At 32.8% G+C, this 23,145-nt stretch overlaps 2 protein-coding genes across 2 annotated transcripts; both read right to left on the minus strand.

Annotated features, from left to right (window-relative positions):
- Positions 1–2,239: 2,239 nt before the first annotated feature.
- Positions 2,240–4,082, minus strand: LOC110624518 (cytochrome P450 CYP736A12). The gene is made up of 3 exons (XM_043953774.1): positions 3,384–4,082; positions 3,100–3,254; positions 2,240–3,055 (listed from the first exon to the last, which is right to left on the minus strand). Exons 1-3 carry the CDS (start codon positions 4,080–4,082, stop codon positions 2,377–2,379), a joined length of 1,533 nt encoding a protein of 510 aa, XP_043809709.1. The 3' UTR covers positions 2,240–2,376.
- Positions 4,083–16,052: 11,970 nt separating this feature from the next.
- LOC110620487 (cytochrome P450 CYP736A12) lies at positions 16,053–18,026 on the minus strand. The gene is made up of 2 exons (XM_021764251.2): positions 17,125–18,026; positions 16,053–16,997 (listed from the first exon to the last, which is right to left on the minus strand). Exons 1-2 carry the CDS (start codon positions 17,818–17,820, stop codon positions 16,167–16,169), a joined length of 1,527 nt encoding a protein of 508 aa, XP_021619943.1. The 5' UTR covers positions 17,821–18,026; the 3' UTR covers positions 16,053–16,166.
- Between the last annotated feature and the right edge of the window lie 5,119 nt (positions 18,027–23,145).

Raw genomic sequence — 23,145 nt, forward strand, 5'->3', positions numbered from 1 at the left:
CTTGGAGCTCCGGAACATGATTACCAATTAAGAACATATTTGATATTTCCCAATTGTAAAATGGTCACTCACAAATTTTTATGCGCAAATTATTTGTACAAGTACTTGAAATGACGATAAACTTAGGGTTTCAGAACAAGTTTGCCAACTAAAGACATTTGATATTCCCCAACCCTGAAATGGTCACTTGTAAGTTTTTACGTGTAAATTATTTGTGCATGTGTGCAAAATGACGATAAATGTTTTCATTTACCAAATTGGGTTCCGTAGCTCTGGAACAAGTTTGGCCACAAAGGACATATTTGATATTTCTTAACCCCAAAATGATTATTCGTTAGTTTTTCTATGCAAATCATTTGTGCAAGTGCTTGCAATGATGATAAATGTTTATCTTTACAAAAGTGAGTCTTGGAATTCCGAAATAAGATTGCCAACTAAGAACATATTTGATATTTCCTGACCCTAAAATGGTCACTCGCAAGTTTTTATGTGTAAATAATTTGTTTAAGTGCGCAAAATGATGATAAATGCTTACATTTACAAATGTGGGTCTCATAGCTCCAGAACAAGTTTGCGAACAAAGGTCATATTTGATATTTCCTAACCTAATCACTCACAAATTTTTTCGTGTAAATCATTTGTGCAAGTGCTTGAAATTATGATAAATGTTTACCTTTAGAAAAGTGAGTCCAAGAGCTCTGGAACAAGTTTGCCAACTAAAGACATGTTTGATATTTTCTAACTCCACAATGGTCACTTGCAAGGTTTTACGTACAAATTATTTTTCAAGTGAATGAAATGATGATAAATCCTTACTTTTACAAATGTTCTCGGAACTCCGGAATAAGTTTGCCAACTAAGTACATATTTGATATTTCCAAACTCCAAAATAGTCACTCGCAAGTTTTAACATCCAAATCATTTGTGCAAGTCTCGAAATGACGACAAATGTTTACTTTTACAAAAGTGGGTCCCGGAACTCCCAAATAATTTTGCTAATTAAGGACATATTTGATATTTTTCAATTCCAGAATAGTCACTCGCAAGTTTTTACGTGCAAATTATTTGTGCAAGTATTTGAAATGACAATAAATGTTTACCTTTATAAAAGTGGGTTTTGGAGTTCCGGAAAAAGTTTGCTAACTAAGTATATATTTGATATTTTTCAATTTCAAAATGATCTATTGCTAGTTTTTACATGCAAATCATTAGTGAAAGTGATTGAAATGACGATAAACGTTTACCTTTACAAAAGTGGGTTCTGGAGTTCCGGAATAAATTTGCCAACTAAGAATATATTCAATATTTTCCAACTCAAAATGGTCATCGACAAGTTTTTGTGTGTAAATCATTTGTGTAGGTGCACAAAATGACGATAAATGTTTTCATTTACAAAAGTTGGTCCCGTAGTACTGAAACAAATTTGCCAAGAAAAATCATATTTGATATTTTCCAACCCAAAATGATTGAATGATCTGATCTCATATTTAACCAATTTAATTTATAGTTTAAATTACACGGTGGCCTAGTCTATCTCTGTATAGTTTTATTTGTAAATTTTAAAAATGATTTATTCAAATTTATTTTTAATTTAAGAATATTAAGTAGTATTATTTTAAAAAAAATCCCTAAACATAATAGCTATTTTTATAATTTTTTAAAATTATGTTTTTATTTCTCTTTTACTCTCTATTAATTATCTAGACAAAAATAAATATTGAAAGATGTCCAAGATATTAGATATGAATTATTAATTTATACATAGAAACCAGAGAAAAGTACAACAATGTGTATTGTGTAGTTTTATTAATTTTTTATTTTAAGAGTTTGATTCAATTTGTGTAATTAAATTTGTGTTATTGTACCGTTAATAAATGGCAGTAATTTTTTGACGCGTTAAAAATATTATATGAAAATCATATTATTAAATATTAATTTAATACAAAATAAACTAGACTCTAAAATAAAAATGAGCGAAATCATCTAATACTTTTTTATATTTTTATTTTTTTAATTAATAATTATATTTTACTCAACATATAAGTATTTATTAATAATGTTAAAAAATTATCGCTATTTAATAACAATACGATACCACATATACTATTCTATATATTATTCTAAAACAAACTGAATTATAAATTCTCGAGTGAACTATAAATTATTTTTTTTTATATTTTATAAACAATTCTAAAATTTAAATTAATGCAATCTTATTTCTATATTAAAGAGAGAATTCTTGTTTAAATTAGATTTATACAGACTCATAACATAAGTATATGAGATTCTAAGTATGCAGTAATAAATAAGTATTTTCCATATTATAGTTGAAGAGTAAACAAGGTTCGCCTTAAAATTTGACAATTCAACTTCACTTCAAATACCCAGTCGATACTTGGGCACCACGACCAAATGGCTAGCTCTTGGCAACGACAGGCCAAATACCTCACTCATGTCCAATTCACCAGGCAACACGCCATCTGGGAGCTCCCAGTTGAAGCAATGCACTAGCTGAGCTATAACAAGCCTAACAACAGTTAATCCGAGTTGCATTCCAGGGCAACCTCTACGCCCAGAACCAAATGGGAGAAACTCAAAATCACGTCCTCGAATGTCTATACTTTTCGCAGCAAATCTTTCTGGCAAAAACTCTTCTGCATTATCTGACCAAACATCAGGATCTCGTCCAATTCCCCAAGCATTCACTATAATTCTTGCCTTCTTCGGTATATGATACCCATCAATTATTATCTCCTCCATACAGCTTCGAGGAATTAGAAGTGGCCCAACAGGATGTAACCTCAAGCTTTCTTTTATAACCATATCTAGATATGGAAGATTGGAGAGATCTTTTTCCTCCACCATTTTATCCAATCCAACAACACTCTGCAATTCATCTTGCAGGCGTTTCATTGCAGAAGGATGTCTGAGGGGTTCTGTGAGTGTCCACTCAATGGTAATAGCTGAAGTGTCAAATGAACCTATGATCATGTCTTGTAAAATAGCTTTTATGTTGGTTCTATCCAGTGTGAAGAGTGATTCATCATTGGATGCGGTGGGTTGGTTCTATCCAGTGTGGAGAGTGATTCATCATTGGATGCGGTGGGTTGGTTCATCAAAGAAAGCAACACATCAACAAAATCTCTTATTTGCTGTTGCTTTTGCCATTGAGCTTTCCTTTCATGTTCATCTATTATCTTATCTAAGATTTTGTCCATTTTCTTGCTAAATGCCTTCATACGTTTTTTCAATCCCTACATGCAAATATTTGTATTAAAAAATTAATACTTAGTAGAATTTAAATTTGAGATCTCACAAGTTAATCAGCAATATTGAAATCTCATTAGTTAAGAAAAAAGAAAAGAAAAAAAAAAAACAAATACCTGAAGATCAAATGCTCCTAAAAAAGGAACATAATCAGCAATATTGAAAGCTCCTGTCAAGTTCAAAGCTTCCTTAATCAACAGCTTTAGATCAAATTCATCAATGTTAGCTTCCCCAAAGACCAACTTGCAACTCATGTTCCGAATCAGATCTCCCACGCCTAAACTAATATCCACCGCCTCACGCGCTGCCGCAGCTTTCTTTAGCGAATTAACCAACAACCGCACCTCCTCTATCCTCATCGGAGCAAAGTACTCAATTTTCGACGGAGAAAGAAGTTGTAACGTGCACAATTTCCTTATGCTACGCCAGTAAGGGCCATACTCTGAAAAAGCCATTCCCTTGTTGCCATAGCACATGTACACGGAAGCTTGTATTATAGGACGGCTAGCGAATACAACGTCGTGTGTCTTGAGAAATAACTCAGCAGCTTGAGGAGATGATACAACAATTGCTGGTATAGAGCCTAGTCTCATGGACATGATAGGGCCATACTTTTTGAACAAATGGTAAAGGGATCGATGGGGAAGGTTGCCTAGCATGTAGAGATTACCGATAATCGGCAAGGCTGGGGGTCCTGGAGGTAGCTTCCGGTCATTTTTTGGATGTCTCCGGGACCAGAATGAGGTGGCTCTTAGATTGAAAAGGAATGAAACAAGCAGAGCAACTAATATGGCTAAGATGAAAGGAGGAGACATCACCATCCGCTTGAGTAATGGCTGGGAAGTAAAGACTAGAAGTGTATACCATTTTATAATCTAAGGTGCCATGTGAATGGATGGAATGTGTAAAACATGAAGAAATACATTAAATGGGGTGACTAAAAGGAAAATAAAATATTATTCGGTAGCTATCCGTAATAGATAATGGCACGAATACTTTCTCTCTCAACTAAAGATTTCAAATTCCAATAATATAAAACACTTTTAAAATTTTGAGAAAATACTTTATTTCTCTTGCGTTGCTCACCGAAAACCATGTCTGAGTTAGTTTTGTTCGGTATTTGTGTACCGAGAAATTATTAGTAATTGAAACAAAATAAATAAAATAAAAAAAAGAAAGATTGAAAGCATAAAATAAAAAAAAAAGATCGAAAGCAAAATAGAGAACGAAGAAGAAATAGAGAGAACAACTATGAAAGAAGGAAGGAATCCTACGTCTTGAAAGAAAGAATCATTTACTTACGATGAGTTATAGAGAAAACAATAATAACACTAGTACAAACTTAATTACATATCAACAAATTATAGATCAACAAATGGCCGAGAAATAATTTTGATACTTTTTAACTTTGCGCATTTTTTCCATCTAAATTAGAGGAATGTTTGTTTCTTAAATATTAGATTTGACTACCTTGACCCCATAAAAAAAGACTGAAAAACTCATCAGTTAAAAAAACATCATCGTTTCTTTTCTCCGAAACCTCTCATAAATTTTGAGGAAAGAGTGAGAAGTTTATTATTATGCCAATTGGAGAAGTTGTCGAGACGCATAAGAATATAGATTGTGATAGCTATATATACTTGTAATTAGATAAAGAAAAGCATGTGCAGTTAATTTGTCTTCTAACTCATGGAGAAAAATCTAGTTCGACATCTGAAATACCCACAATAAATGTTATTTTATAAAAATTTTATTTCAGTTATTTTAAAAATTTTAAGATAATATTAATTTTTATTTTTCATAGACATATTTAATTTTAGATAAATAATTATATATTTTAAATTTAAAGTTTTAATTAAAGTATTGAACGAGTATTTTTATTTTTCAAATCTTGAATAATTTAACCTATACAAGTAAAAATAAATGTAAATCACTCAATTTTCAATTATAAAATAATTTAATTTTTATAATATAGAAATAAATATGTTATACTTCAGTTATAAAAATTTAAGCTATTTTATAATTTGAACATTTTTATAAACGTACAAAATGAAATTATTTCAACCGAAAATATAAGGGATATGGGAAAAAATTATTCATTCAGCCTAAACTTCAAATGATAGATATTTATAGGAACAAAGGTATTGCCCTTTCAACTATCAGAGGCTAAAAATATTAACTTTTGTATTTCAGTTTTAATTTATTCTCTTTGAACTATTTTTAAAATGCCAAATAAGTTTAAAATCAGTTCAAGTAGTCTTATAAAAAATATAATTTATACTTTAAAATTTACATAAATAATAGTTTTATTTTATTGGAAGAAATTGACTGAGTTAAAGTCATTTGAATAAAAGACCTGATCTTTTGGTTGTTGGAGTTTTTTTGCTGTAGTTGATTTTTTGTTATGTAACCCACGTAGCATAAATTGTAATCTTTATTGTTAAGTGTAAAAGCTATATATATTCAACAGTAGCTTCAATAAAAGGGATCACTTTCAAATTCCAATTGTTTGTGTTTCTATTTTAGTGATTTGTAGTCTAGAACTTGACAATTGGTATCAGAGCCCCCACTGGGCTTGTAGAACGAGAAGTAGCAGACTCCAAGTGATCCAGCACCGAAAGCATGAGTGATGATAAGACGCTGACTAATATTCCTCACTTCGACGGTCATTATGACAATTGGAGCGAACTGATGGAAAATCTTCTCAGAGCAAAAGGACTTTGGAGCTTGTAAAGTTTAGCTAAGATTGAGATGAAAAATGTAGAGTATATGTTATTTAGATCTGATAAAAGTCATGTATATATACACATCTGGAAAACTAATTCCTAACAAACTGATCTTTCTAGAGTTTTCTTGAATTTCCTGGACTTTCTGGAGTAAATTACAACAGGTTATGAAACGGCGCCGTTTTGGCTTTTTCTATACGGCGCCGTTTTTGCTTCTGAATTAATTCTGTCTTTGGCTGTGCTTGATTCTCCTCTGCGACGTCGTTTGGGGCAGTACATCGTTTGGGGCAATACATAATATCTCTTCATGCCCCCCGCAAGATAGAGTTGCCCTAATTTTTAGGGAAACTCATCTTGGATAGAAGAGTCTAGAACTGCGCCGCTCCCAAGGGTTTCGTGAAGAGATCGGCGATCTGTTGCCGTGAGGGTACGTGCACCGTGGAAATGAGGCCTCTGGTGATCTGCTCGCGGACGATATGGCAGTCGATGTCCAGGTGCTTCGTTCGTTCATGAAAAACCGGGTTGGCCGCGATATGCTGAGCCGCTTGGTTATCGCAGTGAAGCGGTATAGGAAGTTGTGGATCGGCGTGAAATTCTTTCATCAGGTAAGTGATCCACTTGAGCTCGCACACTGTGAGAGCCATGCTTCTGTACTCAGCTTCTGCTGAGGACTTGCTAACCGTGGTCTGTTTTTTTGTTTTCCAGGATATTAAGGATGGTCCGAGGAATATGCAGAACCCGGTGAGAGATTTCCGGGTCATCGGACAAGAAGCCCAGTCAGCATCGGAGAAAGCTCGGAGCTTGAGATCGTTCTGAGCTGGGAAAAATAACCCTCTTGTTGGACAACTCTTTAGATAGCGAAGCACGTGAAGTGCGGCGTTCCAGTGTGGTTGACGCGGCTGTTGCATGAACTGGCTGAGGTGCTGCGTCGCGTAGGAGATGTCTGGCCTGGTAACTCCGAGGTAGAGTAACCTACCTATTAACCTCCTGTATTTATCTGGTTCAGTCAAAAGAGGTCCTGTTGTGTTGTCAAGTTTGAGTCCTTGTGGTATTGGGTTGTCAGAAAATTTGGCTTGCATATAACCTGTGTCTTGTATAATGTCTAATAGATATTTCTTTTGGTGAAGAAATAATCCAGTCTCAGAACGTGCGATCTGTAATCCCAGAAAGTATTTGACATGTCCCAGATCTTTGATTGTGAAAGCTTTATCAAGGTGAGATTTCATTTCTGTTATATCTTTTTCTGATTGACCTGCTAGAAGAATATCATCAACGTAAACTAACAATGTTAAAAATCTGCCTTCCTTTGTTCTTGTGAACAGGCAGTGATCAAAGGGTGATTGTTTGAAACCAAATTGGTTTAAGCACTGGGTAAGCTCCTTATTCCACATTCTTCCTGCTTGTTTTAGCCCGTAAATGCTTTTTATGAGTTTGCACACTTGTCCTGGTTGAGCTTTGTCATAGCCTTCCGGGGGCATCATGTATAAATCTTCTTCTATATGCCCATGTAGGTATGCATTATTTACATCAAGTTGATGTATAGGCCAGTTCTTGGCAGTAGCAATTGCCATGAACATTCTTACAGTAACCAATTTGGCTACTGGAGAAAAATTATCAGTATAATCAATTCCAAGTAATTGATTAAATCCCTTGGCCACTAGCCTGGCCTTGAATCTGTCAACTGAGCCGTCTGGCTTGTATTTTATTCTGAAAATCCATTTGGAAGCAATGGCTCTTTTTCCTTTGGGCAGAGTTGTTAAATACCAAGTATTATTGGTATCTAAGGCTGTTAGTTCATCTTGCATGGCTTGCACCCAATTGCTATCCTCCTTGGCTTGTGAATAGGACTTAGGTTCACAGTTTATAGACACATTTGCCACAAAACTCAAATAATGGGGGGTAAAAATAGGTTCAGAGGTAAAACAGGGGTAGTTATAGGGAGAATTACCTGTGGTGTTGTTGGGGAATGCACCAGGATTGATAGGACATATAGAGGTTGCCACAAAGTCATTTAGCCATCTTGGTCTTGTAGGTAGCCTTGTGCTTCTCCTTGTGTGTGTAGAAGCTCCTTCTTCTGAAATTTCTGGGGCTGGTTCAAGATTGTCAGGAATTTCTCCTTCATCTTCAGTAGATATTTCTCTTCTGTCTTCAGTTGCAGAATCCTCAGTGTACTGTTCAGTCTCTTCTGTTATTCTTAAAGATTCATGGGGAGGGTTAATATCTGTATGAGGTGACATTGGCATGGTTGGACTTGAGTCAGATTCGGGTATTGTATTTGGTAATACTGTTTTATGTGGGTCATGGGTGTCAGGTTGTGATCTGAATGGGAATATGTCTTCATGGAAGATCACATCTCTGGAAACAATGATTTTGTTTAGGTCTATGGCATAGATTTTGTAGGCCTTCATTCCTGGAACATATCCAAGGAATACTCCTTTAAAGGCTCTTTCTTCAAATTTTGTCTTGTGGGGTAAAGTATTGGTTGCAAAGCATAGGCATCCAAAGGTTTTGAGAAAGTTTAGATTGGGTTTTTCCTTGTGCAAACTAGCATAAGGTGTTTCCCAATTAAGTACAAGGCTTGGTAATCTGTTGATGATATAGGTGGCAGTGAGTATGGATTCTCCCCAGAATCTTTTTGGTAGTTTTGACTGAAACATTAGAGCTCTTGCAACTTGTAATAGGTGTTTGTGCTTTCTTTCAACTACCCCATTCTGTTGTGGGGTGTATGGGCATGATTTCTGATGAATAATGCCCTTTTCCTTCAGCCACTTGCTACAATCTTGGTTCACAAACTCTGTCCCATTGTCTGATCTTAAGTTCTTGACTGACTTATGAAATTGATTGTTCACCATAGCTATGAATTCCTTTAACACAGCAGATATTGATTGTTTTTGCTGTAGTAAATATGTCCATGTAGCTCTAGTGTAATCGTCAACTATGGTTAATACATATCTTGCATTTGATACTGAAACTACTGAATATGGGCCCCAGAGATCCACATGAATTAGCTCAAATTGCGATGTAGATGTAATCTTGCTCTTATTAAAACTCAATCTTTGTTGTTTTGCAATAGGGCAGATGGTGCATACATGAGAATCACATTCATTGGCTTTTATTACATTTAGATGCAACAATTTGCTTTTTGATGCATGACCTAATCTTCTGTGCCATACTTCGTAGTTGCTTTGAAGTTGTTGAGATGCCAATGCTGTGCCAATTGTCTTTATTCTGCTGTCTTGATGGCTAAATGATTCTTTATTTAGTCTATATAATCCTTGGTGCATTCTCCCAACAGCCAATGGGTGTTTAGTCACTAGGTCCTGCAAGATGCATTGATTATGGTAGAATTGTACAGATATTTTGTTAGTTTGGGTGATTTGGCTAACAGACAGTAAATTGTATTTAAATGTGGGCATATATAGCACATCTAGCAATTGCATATTCTGGTTTAAAGGCACTGTACCAATTTTGGTGATATTTTTCATGCTACCATCGGGTAGGGTCACTACACTAGGTTTATTTAGAGTTCTGTGGTTTGAAAAAAGAGATAGGTCATTGCACATGTGAGCTGTGGCACCTGTATCTATAATCCACTCTCCTATAGTTCTATTTTCATAAACCTTAGAGTAGCAAGAAGATGTCATACCTGCAAACCCAGTATAGTTCACACAATTTGCATCATTGCTGCCGGCTGTGCTCTGGCCATGATTCTTCATGTATTTGATCATCTCCTGCATCAGTGACTCTATGTTCCAATCAACTTTGCCTTGAGTGTAATCATCATTGCTTTCTAGAGGTGTTTCAAACACATGAGCTGCAACATTTTCTTTTCCTTTGTTTTTCTTCAATTTGAGTTCATTGAACCAATCTGGATATCCATTGAGCTTGAAACATGTTTCCCTCACATGGCCTGTAGTTTTGCAGTAAGAACAGGTTCTATCATCCCTTTTTTTTGAATTGATTTTTCCATGTTTTGCCTTTGTTGATCCCTGAAGTGTTTGCTGTCATTGCACTGTTCCCAGCTTCATCATTTTGTGTCTCCCTCTGTTTTTCAATTCTCAAAATCATAGAATATGCTTTGTTTACACTAGGCAGTGGCTCCATTATGAGAATTTGATTTCTCACATGGTCATAAGACTCATTTAAGCCCATCAAGAATTGCATTAATTTGTGTTTGCCTTCTATCTCAGCAAATAACTTTGCTACACCACATTCACCAAGTTAAAGCAGAAACCCGGAGGCAACAGACAGCAGTGATTTGCCCAGCGATTTGCCCAAGAAACTCGAAGATCACTGGCCAAATCACTCGCAGAAGACAGAGAGAACTGACTGGCAGAAACGTGATCAGGTCTGTGATTTGCCCAATCACTTGAAGAAACTGGTCAAATCACCGGGCAAATCACTTTGACAGCAGAAAATACAGCAGAGCGGGAAATTGTTCAGGAAACCGAATTTCAAGTTTTCAGAAGTTCAAATCCAACTCAATCACTACCAAAACAATTCCAAGAGCCACGAAAGAGTTTCTCACCTAAGGAATTTCAGTTGCAATTAAATTCAACATCAAAAGAGGAATCACAAGCCAAATCAAAAAGGGATTTCAAAACCCTAGATAGATAGAATTCTTCAGCTATAAAAGGAGAGCCTCCAAACCAGCAAAGGCATCCTCTGATCAGCAACTCAACTCGCCAGAAACTCTCCAGCATCTTCCTTTTTCTTTTCCTTTCATCTTTTTGTGTATTTAGTCCACCATGAGTGGCTAAACTCTTTTCTTTTCTAGTTGAAGTTGGTGAATTTCAGATTTGTGTGATGAATTGGGAGATTTAAATCTCCATTGTTAAACTTCTATTTCTTTTCAATATTTATGCAATTTGAGCTTTCCATAATTATTACTTTGCTTTTAGAATCAATAAGGGCCCATTGTTTTAAATTGCTTAAGTAATATTATTTGAATGATTTAGGTCCGTAATTGCTTAGGTTGTTCAAATACACATTTAATCAAATTGCATAATCTAGACTTGACCACGCGGTTGGCAAGGTTAGAATTAGGTTTCTCTAAGTCTTAATGCAGTTAACAGTTGTTCGATGCTATAATGCCCCAAGGACGTTCCTTGGCAACTTGTTAACTAGTGTTTGATTAGCGAACGTTTCCTAATCAAACTAGAACTAAGGAGGAATTTGGATTGTGAGAAGCGTCTTCCACATCCAAAACTAATTTATTGAAATAAATAGGAGTATTAAAGAATCAATGATCAATTCTAAACAATCTGAAATAAGATCCATACTTCAACTAGAAGCTTTTCTCTTATTGATTTACTCATCTTTAAATTATTGCTTTCTTTTGTTATTTAGTTTTAATTCATCAACTCAAACCCCCCTTGTTTTATTTACTTGTTATTTACTTGACCTAGTCATTATTAGGAAAATCATTGGTGTCAATTCTCTGTGGTTCGACCCTATTACCACTATCTACAAGTTTATTGTTGATTGTTTAATAGGTTTATTTTTGACGGCTTCGACAACCACTTATCAGCTCTAAACATGCATATTCATCCCATAATTTTTTTAATTTTGTGTAATACATCATAATGTTGTTGTTTGCTTGACTGGCATTGCTGATTTCTTTCATTAATTGGTACATCAGGGGGCCATTACTGTCTCCAAATCTTTCTTTTAATTCTTCCCATAATTCATAAGCATTTGTGGCATATAGAAAAGCCTCAGCCAATTCTTTTGAAAGAGCATTCAAGATCCAGGACATTACCATATTATCTGCTTTCTGCCATTCCTCATAGTTTCTGTCATCTTGATCTGGCATCTTGCATTTGCCATTTATGAATCCTAGTTTGTCCTTTGCTTTCAAAGCAATGACCATTGATCTGCTCCATGTCAGGTAGTTGTTGCCATTTAATGGAGAGCTGACGAGGATCATGCTGGGAGAATCAGAGTTCAGCAACTTCATCATCTTGTCGTCTTTCTCTTCTTTTCCTGGTGTGTTTCCCTCAGTGATTTCTGCCATTATGCTTGTTGAACAGGCTGTGTGGCTTGAGAAAGTAAGAGGAAAATTTCTCAGATCTAGATCTGAGTTTGTTGAGGTAGTTTACACAGGGCAGTAGTTTGCTCTGATACCATGTAAAGTTTAGCTAAGATTGAGATGAAAAATGTAGAGTATATGTTATTTAGATCTGATAAAAGTCATGTATATATACACATCTGGAAAACTAATTCCTAACAAACTGATCTTTCTAGAGTTTTCTTGAATTTCCTGGACTTTCTAGAGTAAATTACAACAGGTTATGAAACGGCGCCGTTTTGGCTTTTTCTATACGGCGCCGTTTTTGCTTCTGAATTAATTCTGTCTTTGGCTGTGCTTGATTCTCCTCTGCGACGTCGTTTGGGGCAGTACATCGTTTGGGGCAATACATAATATCTCTTCAGAGCTTGCTTTCAAGAACCTCTAGAAGGGACAATGCTGACTGAGAAGCAACAGGCACAGCTTGATGATGCCCGAACTAAGGATCATCAGGTCAATCATTATTTGTTCCAGGCAATTGACCGCACTGTCTTTTAACAATCTTGGATCATTGCACAGCCAAGATTGTTTGGGATTCCATGAAGTGGAAGTTTGGAGGAAATTTAAAAGCGAAGAAATCTCTGCTTAACTCATTAAGAAGGGAGTTTGAGGTTCTCGTAATGAAGAAAGATGAATCTATCAATGACTACTTTGCAAGAGCGATGATGGTCTCCAACAAGATGAGAAGCAATGGAGAAGACATGTCTGACATAAAGATCATTGAAAAAATTCTGCGTACCCTAACAGAGAAATTCACATATGTCATTGTAGCTATTGAAGAATCATAAGATACGGAGAGCATGTCCGTTGATGAACTCTGCAAAGTTTCAACGAACAGACAATGGCAATGTGGATCAAGTTCTGAAGGTCAAAGGCCAATCTGGAACAGTCAACAGAGGAAGAGCATCTTCCAGAGGCATGAGACACGGACAAGGGAGATCAACTTTCAACAAAGAAACTGTTGAATGTTTTAAATGTCATGAGTTGGGACATTTTCAATACGAATATCCAAAGTTGAACCAGAATACCAAGAAGGAAACTAAGGAAGCAAATTATATTGAGATCGACGAAGATGAGTTGTTACTGATGGCTTAGGTGGAACAACATGAAGCAAAGCGGAGTGATGTATTGTTCTTAGATTCTGAATGTTCAAATCACATGTGTGGACATCCTGATATGTTTTCAAGCTTGGACACAACTTTCTCTCATACAATCAAGCTTGGAAACAATACAAAAATGGAGGTTACTGGGAAGGGTGTCGTGAAGATATATTTGCAGGGGATATGTTATACAATTGGTGATGTGTATTGTGTATTGGAACTAAAAAATAAACTTTTGAGTATCAAAAATCTTCAAGAAAAGGGATTTCACCTAGAAGATGTATTTGTAGAACAACCAAAAGGATACAAGAAGAAAGGAAGTGAACAGAAGGTTTATAAGTTGCAAAATGCCCTTTACGGACTGAAACAGGCACCAAGGGTATGGTTCAATCGGATAGAGTCTTACTTCATCAAAGAAAGATTCAAAAGTAGTTCCAGTGAACAGACACTCTTTGTCAAGAGAATGGGAGGTAAAATTCTCATTATGAGCATTTATGTTGATAATCTTTTATTTACGGGTAATGATAAAGATTTATTGAATGACTTTAAATGTTCTATGAAAAGAGAGTTTGATATGACGGGCTTAGGTCAAATGAGATTTTTTCTTGGTATTGAGGTGATACAAAGATCGCATGGGGTGTTTATATGCCAAAGGAAGTATGCGACTGAAATTTTGAGCCGTTTTGGAGTACAGAATTACAATCCAATTTGCAATCCTATTGTTCTTGAATAAAAAAATTGGAAAAGATAAAGACGGCATAAAAGCGGATGTAACCCAGTACAAGCATATAGTAGGAAGTTTGATGTATCTCATAGCTACTCGATCTCGTCCTGACCTCATATTTGTTGTAAGACTGATTAGTCGTTTCATGGCGAGTCCTACACAACAACACTTTACAACAGCAAAAAGGATCTTAAGTGACTATGCTGGCAATATGGAAAATAGCAAAAGTACTTTAGGCTACATGTTTATGATGAGTGGAGGAGCAGTAGCTTGGTCATTTTGAAAGAAATCTATAGTCACCTTATCAATCCCAGAGGCAGCAGCATGTGCTTGTCAAGCCATCTGGATGAAGAGGATATTAAAAGAAATTGGTCATACTCAAGTAGAGAGTACAAGGTTAATGTGTGATAATGCTTCGACTATAAGGTTGTCCAAAAATCCAGTTTTACATGGACGTTCCAAGCACATAAGGGTCGAATTTCATTTTCTCAAAGATCTTATAAGAGAAGGAATTGTTAATTTGTTATTTTGTGGCACTCGAGATCAACTTGCAGATATGATGAATTCTGATTTGAACTAATTCTTGCAGAAAGAATAAATTCAAGGGAGGGAATGTTAGAAGAAATTGACTGAATCAAAGTCGTTTGAATAAAAGACCTGATTTTTTAGTTGTTAGAGGTTTTTTAGCTATAGTTGATTTGTATTATGTAAATTACGGCATAAATTGTGGTTTTTATTATTAAGTATAAAAGCCATATGTATTTAAAAGTAGCTTCAATAAAAGGGGATCACTTTCAAATGTTAATTGTTTGTGTCTCTATTTTAGCAATTTGCAATATAAAATTTCACAATTTTGACTTTTTAATAATAGTTTAGAAGTAAAATTTGGATGGAAAAATAAATTTTAAAATTTTGGACAATAAAATTAATTTTTTTATATTTATCTGAATTTTAGCCCTTAATTTCTATTAATTTTAATTAAATTTTTTTTAATATGCATATGATGCCACGTGGATTATTAAAGACCCATTAAATAAATAAATCTAAACTTAAAAAAAATAAATCTAAATAGTTAGATTAAATTTATATTTATATTCAAAACTTTTAATTTTGAATAATAAAACTTAACGTTTTAATTTATCATAATTATAACTAAAAAAATTAAATTAAATATCAAAAAATTAATTGTAAGTTATAATATAATCCTAAAGTTTTGTTAAACTAATAACTTACGATATACTTTTTTTATTTCAAAAATATTTTTTATTAATCTTATTATTTATTTCTATTTTCATTTTATATACTAAAATAATTTTTTAAATTTTTTCTTCTCAAAATAATTCATAATTAACTTTTCATCAATATTTAATATAGTATATGATTGATTTAGAATTATTTTAAATAAAAAAATAAATTTAAAAGTTTACTAAAAGTCATATAGTATAGTTATATAGTGTTCTCATTAGTAACATAAAATTTTTTCTTAAAAATGAAGTAAAATTAAGTAAATTCTTAAAATCTAAATTTAATTGATTATTTTCAAAAAAATGGTAAAATTCATCACGGTCGAATAGATGGTAGGTGATTAATTCATTATGGGCTGATAGTAGTTACAATTGTCAAAATATTGATTTAGTCGATAATTTTTACAATTTAAAGTAAAATTGTAAAAATTTATAAATAATGGATTAAACTAACAATTTTTTGGATTAATATTTATATCTAAAATTTTAAATTTAAAATATAAATATAAAATTTTTAAAATTTTTTCTCCAATAAATTTTTTTATTTATTTTTATTTTTATTTTAAGTATTTAATATGATATTGTAATTTAATTAATTAAATAAAAATTATATTACTAAAAATTTTTAGATAATTTATTTAATAAAATGAAGACAACCGATTAGTAACTAATAGAAATAATCTCTCTACTTCTCTGTGTAAAAGCTACGAAAGCAAAATAATTGCGAGGAGAATAAGACATGTGAATATTGAAAGATGTCCAAATTATTATATATGAATGATTATCCTTTTATTTTTTATATATATTTAGCTCTGAAATCTCTTAATTTTGGAGACGATTTCAATAAAAAAAACAAAGTCCATTAATAGATAAACACTTAATTTATATATATATATATAAAAACTCCTAAAATTTAAATTAATTTAAAACCCTTATCTATCTCTATATCATGGTTGATGGAGTGAAGGAAATTCACCTTAGAATTTAATAATTAAACTAGGAAGCATACATTGATTTGGCTACTTCCAAAGCACTTCAGACACCCAGTCGATACTTTGGCACCACGACCAAATGGCTAGCTCTTGGCATCGACAGGCCAAATACCTCACTCATGTCCAATTCACCAGGCAGCACACCATCTGGGAGCTCCCAGTTGAAGCAATGCACTAGCTGAGCTATAACAAGCCTAACAACAGTTAATCCGAGTTGCATTCCAGGGCAACCTCTACGCCCAGAACCAAATGGGAGAAACTCAAAATCACGTCCTCGAATGTCTATACTTTTCGCAGCAAATCTTTCTGGCAAAAACTCTTCTGCATTATCTGACCAAACATCAGGATCTCGTCCAATTCCCCAAGCATTCACTATAATTCTTGCCTTCTTCGGTATATGATACCCATCAATTATTATCTCCTCCATACAGCTTCGAGGAATTAGAAGTGGCCCAACAGGATGTAACCTCAAGCTTTCTTTTATAACCATATCTAGATATGGAAGATTGGAGAGATCTTTTTCCTGCACCATTTTATCCAATCCAACAACACTCTGCAATTCATCTTGCAGGCGTTTCATTGCAGAAGGATGTCTGAGGAGTTCTGTGAGTGTCCACTCAATGGTAATGGCTGATGTGTCAAATGAACCTATGATCATGTCTTGTAAAATAGCTTTTATGTTGGTTCTATCCAGTGTGGAGAGTGATTCATCATTGGATGCGATGGGTTGGTTCATCAAAGAAAGCAACACATCAACAAAATCTCTTATTTGCTGTTGCTTTTGCCATTGAGCTTCCCTTTCATGTTCATCTATTATCTTCTCTAAGATTTTGTCCATTTTGTTGCTATATGCCTTCATACGTTGTTTCAATCCCTATATGCAAATATTTGAATTAAAAAATTAATACTTAGTAGAATTTAAATTTGAGATCTCACAAGTTAATCAGCAATATTGAAATCTCATTAGTTAAGAAAAAAGAAAAGAAAAGAAAAACAAATACCTGAAGATCAAATGCTCCTAAAAAAGGAACATAATCAGCAATATTGAAAGCTCCTGTCAAGTTCAAAGCTTCCTCAATCAACAGCTTTAGATCAAATTCATAAATGTTAGCTTCCCCAAAGACCAACTTGCAACTCATGTTCCGAATCAGATCTCCCACGCCTAAACTGATATCCACCGCCACACGCGCCGCCGCAGCTTGCTTTAGCGAATTAACCAACAACCGCACCTCCTCCATCCTCATCGGAGCAAAGTACTCAATTTTTGACGGAGAAAGAAGTTGTAACGTGCACAATTTCCTTATGCTACGCCAGTAAGGGCCATACTCTGAAAAAGCCATTCCCTTGTTGCCATAGGCCATGTACACGGAAGCTTGTATTATAGGACGGCTAGCGAATACAACGTCGTGTGCCTTGAGAAATAACTCAGCAGCTTGAGGAGATGATACAACAATTGCTGGTATTGAGCCTAGTCTCATGGACATGATAGGGCCATACTTTTTGGACAAACGGTAAAGAGATCGATGGGGGAGGCTGCCCAACATGTAGAGATTACCGATAATTGGTAAGGCTGGGGGTCCCGGAGGTCGCTTCCGGTCATTTTTTGGATGTCTCCGGGACCGGAATGCGGTGGCGCTTAAATTGAAAATGAATAATACTAGCAAAACAACTAGTATGGCTAAGAGGGAAGGAGACATTACCAGCGGCTCAAGTAATGGCTGTGAATAATCAAATGGTGGCTGAGAGGAAAATCAAAACTGATTCATTGGTTAAGATATGAGTAATGGACAAATGGATACCTATTCCTCCTCCATTTCTAGTTTTGTCTTCGCTCCGGTAAGACACGTGACGAGCCATTTGATACACATGCAGGTCGCAATCTATGAAATTTTTCACATGGATACAGGGTATCTGTTTCATATTTAATTTTTATTTATTTTAGTTTTTTAAATTTACTTTGATTTGATTTTTATTGATTTTTGGCCTTTCATATTGTTCTGTCTGCTCTTTTATAGCTCAATAGACTTTTGATCAATGTTAGATATTAATCATTTTTAAAAGAAAAAAATTGGAAATTAATTATAGAGTGGTATAGTGATGAAATTATAGTTTTTAAATATTATATATTGATAGATTGGTTTTGAAAAAATTTCATTTACTATAATAAATATTAAAATTAATCATTAAAATTTTATAATAATATTAATTTTATTTTTATAAAAATTAATATACAACAACGATATAAATAATTTATTGCTAATGATAAAAAATATGACAATAACAAATATTATAAAGCTTAATAAAATTTTTTAAGCAATAATATTTATTATGATTTAATACCAAAAGATATTAGTAACAATTAATTTTTTAAATAATTGTTTAACACTGTAAAAAATATAATAATTAATAAAAAATAATAATTAATATAATAAATATATTTTATTCAATAAAATAAAAATGATTGATCAGTCATTTGAGAAAGCCACAGTTAGCTAATATTTCTTGTTAAAGTTTAAGCTTAATTAGATACGGTTTATTAAATGCTTATAGTATATCAATCACAATTAATTATTAGCTATGGATTATTAATTATAAATTATCAGTTATATTTAATAATTAAATTAGATAAAATTTTAATAATATAAATTTTTTTTAGATATTTTAATTTTAAAAATTAAAGTAAATTAAAATAATTAAATTTTTTAAAATAAAATTGAATCAAATAGATTAATTATAAAATCAAATGAAAAAATTGAAGCTTATCGGTTATTTTTTTATTTGAACCGGCAATTGTTTAAGGTTGGGAGGTTCTATTTCAAAAGAGAGAAAGTAAGAAAGAGAGTCGAAAAAAGCGTGTTTTAGGGTTAAATTCCTTTGATCATCGCGGAGAAAATTCTAATCCTGACCATAATAGAGTTATTTGTTCGACCTCGACGAGTTTCTTATTGTGGTTTACGTATAGTTTGGGTTTTGATTTTGGTAGCCTTTAGTGTGGTGTTTGGCTGTGATACAATTTTTGTTTGTGTTTAGAGTGTGTATGGGTGCGATTGTGTTTTTAATTGCATGGTTCTATTTTTATGCCTCAAGTTTTCTGTTTGTCCAATTGTCATCATCGTAGATGGTGTGAATCGGTGAATTAATCAATATTGGAATGCAAAACTGCCTTCTTATTATGGTTTTATGGCTACTCGAGGTGAAAATACCATGATATTTATTTATTTTTTTTGGCTTTTAATTGATGATTTTGATCTTGTAGAGTTTGTTAATAGTTAGATGGGTATTTGTTTGGTTTCTTTACTTTCTTCTCTACCTTTCTAATTGTTTCTCTTTCGAGATTGTATTTTTGTTTTGATTTGTTGGCTTTATTAGCTTGATCTTTGTACTTAGAGTGTATGGTTGTCGGCGATCTTTTCTGGCTTGCAACATATCAGTGCAGAGATGAGGGACGAGATGGTGGAGATACAAAACTGTAGATTGTTCCAGTAGGATCTCAAAATGAATTAGGTCCTATTTGAGTTTTGGTTGGGATGTGGACTTTTCCATTTCCAAGTCAGTTTGGCTTTGTAATTAACTGTCTTTCTAGATTTTCAATACAATTAACTTGCATGTTAAAAAAAAAAAAATTAGCACTTGTTTTAATAATATTTAATTAGGTTTAGAAGATATTTAAATTTATAAATTTAAAAATAAAATTAAAAAAGAAATTAGTGAAAAGTATATTTTATATAAATTATTAATAAAAAATATAAACTAAATAATTAATTTTAAAATGTATTTAAATAATTTAAAATGAATTTGAATTTAAAATTCATTTTAAATTATTAAAAATAATAATAAAATCTGAATTGTCAAAAAATTGTCAAAGAAAGTAAACAAGTTAAGTACTTCTTCCTTTGAAAACGATGCATTCAGCTTCCCTCATGAAAAGCATGTTCAAAATTCAATTATTAATGTACTTGATTGTATGGTCCACAATATTTAAAAATTAGCTGGCAGTCTGGAGGATTATTATTTTTTATTATATGATCTAAGGCCTACATTTAAGAAGCATCATAAAAGCCCAACGGTGAAGCTTTGAGAATCCATGGGACTACATATTTGCAAAGGATGGAGGATGTAGAGCTATCGGAAGGAAGGGAAAAATCTTCACCCAATCTCTACAAACCACCATCTCTTGATTCAAGGGAGAGTACAAATGGCCTAGAAAGTGCCGATTAAGAAGGAGAATTGTGTATTTTTAGGGCTTTTTGCAAAATAAAGTTAAGAAAAAAAAATATTTCCTAAATCCTGGTTTGCGGAAAAAATTTTCCCAAACCAGGGTAAATCAGGGCTTTACCGCATTTTATAAGTGCGGTAGTCTTTACTGCACTTATAAAATGCGGTAGAGAGTAAAATTATTATTTTTTTTAAATAAAAAATTTCTACCGCACTTTTGAAGTGCGGTAGAATTTTTAATAATTTTTTAAAAAAATCTACCGCACTTTAAAAGTGCGGTAGACCTGGCAGAGAGGGCAGAGACGAGACTCGTCTCTGCCCCGTCAGTGATTAATAAAAAAAATAATTTTTTAAATAAAAGAAATTCTACCGCATTTTTGAAGTGCAGTAGAAGGAGAGCAGAGACAGGACTTGTCTCTGCCCTGTGAGCAGAGGCAAGGAGCTTCTACCGCACTTTATAAGTGCGGTAGAATCTCTGCCAGGTGCAGAGATTCCTGCACCTGGCAGAGAAAGTCCTCTACCGCACTTTAAAAGTGCGGTAGAGGAGATTTATTTTCTTTATATAATTCCCACCATGTCCCGGCTCCATCAACCTCATCTCCATGCTGCTGAGATTTTCTCCATCTCCTGCAATTTTCTCATCCCTGCTCCATCAACCTCATCTCCACACTGCTGAGATTTTCTCCATCTCCTGCAATTTTCTCGTCCCTGCTCCATCAACCCTCATCTCCACACTGCTGAGATTTTTTCCATCTCGTGCTCTGTCCGTGCCGCTCCGTCCGTGCCGCTCCGTCCGTGTCCCTGCTCCTGCTGCTCCTGCTCCGTCCGTGTCTCTGCAATTTCTTTCTCACTGCTCCATCTCCAGGTAAGTAATTTAATATTATTTATTATTTATAAAAATATTGTATATTTTATTCTTTTAAGTAATTAATAAGATATTTAGATTATTGAAAAAATTATAGTTAGTATGTAATTAATAAAAAAAAATGCATAGTTTATTTATTTAAAATTATAAAAAGTAATATAAGAAAATAAGAAAAACAATTTATGATTTATAATAATGTGATAAATAAAAAAGAAATGTATGAAAAAATAGGTGTTTTGTGGGAAAATAAATTTATATTATTCATAATAAATATGTAAATTTAGTTTTTAAAAATTAATTTAATATACATAGATTGTTGTGACCAAAATTGTAGGGATTAAGGTAGTATTAAAGTAGGGAAAAATTTATAAATGTAAATATTGATGTAAATTTTTTGTGTAGAAAAAAATATTAGAAAATTAGTAAAAAATTATTTAGTTAGATTTATTTTATTTTAAAAATTAATAAAATAAAAAGTGGTGAAATAAATTTATAATATTCATAATTAATCTCAAAATGTAGTTATTTAAGAAATTTAATATATATAGGATCTTCGATAAAAAAATGTAGGGATTGAAGTATTAGAAAATTATAAATGTAAATTTTGGTTGTGAATTTGTTGTGTAGAGAAAATATTACAATATGGATAAAAAATTATTTAGTTAGATATATTTGATTTAAAATTTTAAAGAAATGTTTTGTGAGGAAATAAATTTATATTATTTACAATAAATATGAAATTTTATTTTTTTTAAAAATAATTTAATATTAATAGGTTGTTGTGACCAAAATTGAATGGATTAAGGTAGTATTAAAGTAGGGAAATTTTATAAATGTAAATGTTTTATGTAGGAAAAATATTAGAAAATTATTAAAAATATTATTTAGTGAGATATATTTTATTTTAAATTTTAAAATAATGTTTTGTGGGGAAATAAATTTATATTATTCATAAATGTAAATTTAGTTTTTAAAAATTAAATTAATATACATAAATTGTTGTGACAAAAATTATAGGGATTAAGGTAGTATTAAAGTAGGGAAAAGTTTATAAATATAAATATTGATGTAAATTTTTTTTGTTGAAAAAAATATTAGAAAATTAGTAAAAAATTATTTAGTTAAACTTATTTTATTTTAAAAATTAATAAAATAAAAGGGGTGAAATAAATTAGGAAGAAAAATGTATTGTACTGTACTATTATTGTCTAGTAGGTGAATTAGCTTCAATTTTTTTTATATTTATTATTGTCTAGTAGGTGAATTAGCTTCAATTGCTGTAATTCATAATTTATATTTAGCTTCAATTTTTTTTAATTTGTAATGTATTGTACTATTATTGTCTAGTAGGTGAATTAGGAAGAAAAATGACTACTCCGCGTTATGGTACAGTGTACTGGGACGGGCACATAGTTAATATTGATATTGGATATGATTATATTGGTGGACAGTCTAGAATGTTTCGTATCGAAAAGAAAATGAATTATAAAGAATTAGTGAATCAAATTGTTCGTGCCATTAAATTGTCAACGCATGAAGAAATGATAACAAGGATTATTTTTAGACAACCGATGTTGGATAATGATATTATTAAATATGGATTAGCACAACTAAGTGATGACGAAGATGTGGACATGATGTTTGGCATCGTGGTGCAGCTATTGGCATTGTGGTAATATTTAATTATTCATTACATTTTCATATGTTTATTTTTTTAAACATATCAATGTTTAATTTTTGTTTTGCCAACAGGAGGATGGTATCGAGAATATACATTTAATTAATCGACAATTTCCTAATCCGGGCACAGATCTTATTGAAAGACAAACAACAGCAATGTTCTATGCCATGGAAGAAGAGAAACGAATAACAGAGATACCTCCACCACAGCCAGCACCTCGGGCGCAACCTATGCCAGATGACCCTGAAGAGCCTGTTGACC

Source organism: Manihot esculenta, chromosome 1 (assembly GCF_001659605.2).
Source record: "Manihot esculenta cultivar AM560-2 chromosome 1, M.esculenta_v8, whole genome shotgun sequence".
In the NCBI taxonomy this organism is placed as follows: domain Eukaryota; kingdom Viridiplantae; phylum Streptophyta; class Magnoliopsida; order Malpighiales; family Euphorbiaceae; genus Manihot; species Manihot esculenta.

Bases quoted from the DNA above. Each gene is read 5' to 3' on its own strand.
- LOC110620487 (XM_021764251.2), bottom strand. From the start codon at position 17,820: ATGTCTCCTTCCCTCTTAGCCATACTAGTTGTTTTGCTAGTATTATTC. The intron at 16,998-17,124 runs GTATTTGTTTTT...ATTTGCATATAG, and splicing joins TAGGAGCATTTGATCTTCAG to GGATTGAAACAACGTATGAA.
- LOC110624518 (XM_043953774.1), bottom strand. From the start codon at position 4,082: ATGTCTCCTCCTTTCATCTTAGCCATATTAGTTGCTCTGCTTGTTTCA. The intron at 3,255-3,383 runs GTATTTGTTTTT...ATTTGCATGTAG, and splicing joins TAGGAGCATTTGATCTTCAG to GGATTGAAAAAACGTATGAA. The intron at 3,056-3,099 runs ATCCAATGATGA...GAACCAACCCAC, and splicing joins TTGATGAACCAACCCACCGC to CGCATCCAATGATGAATCAC.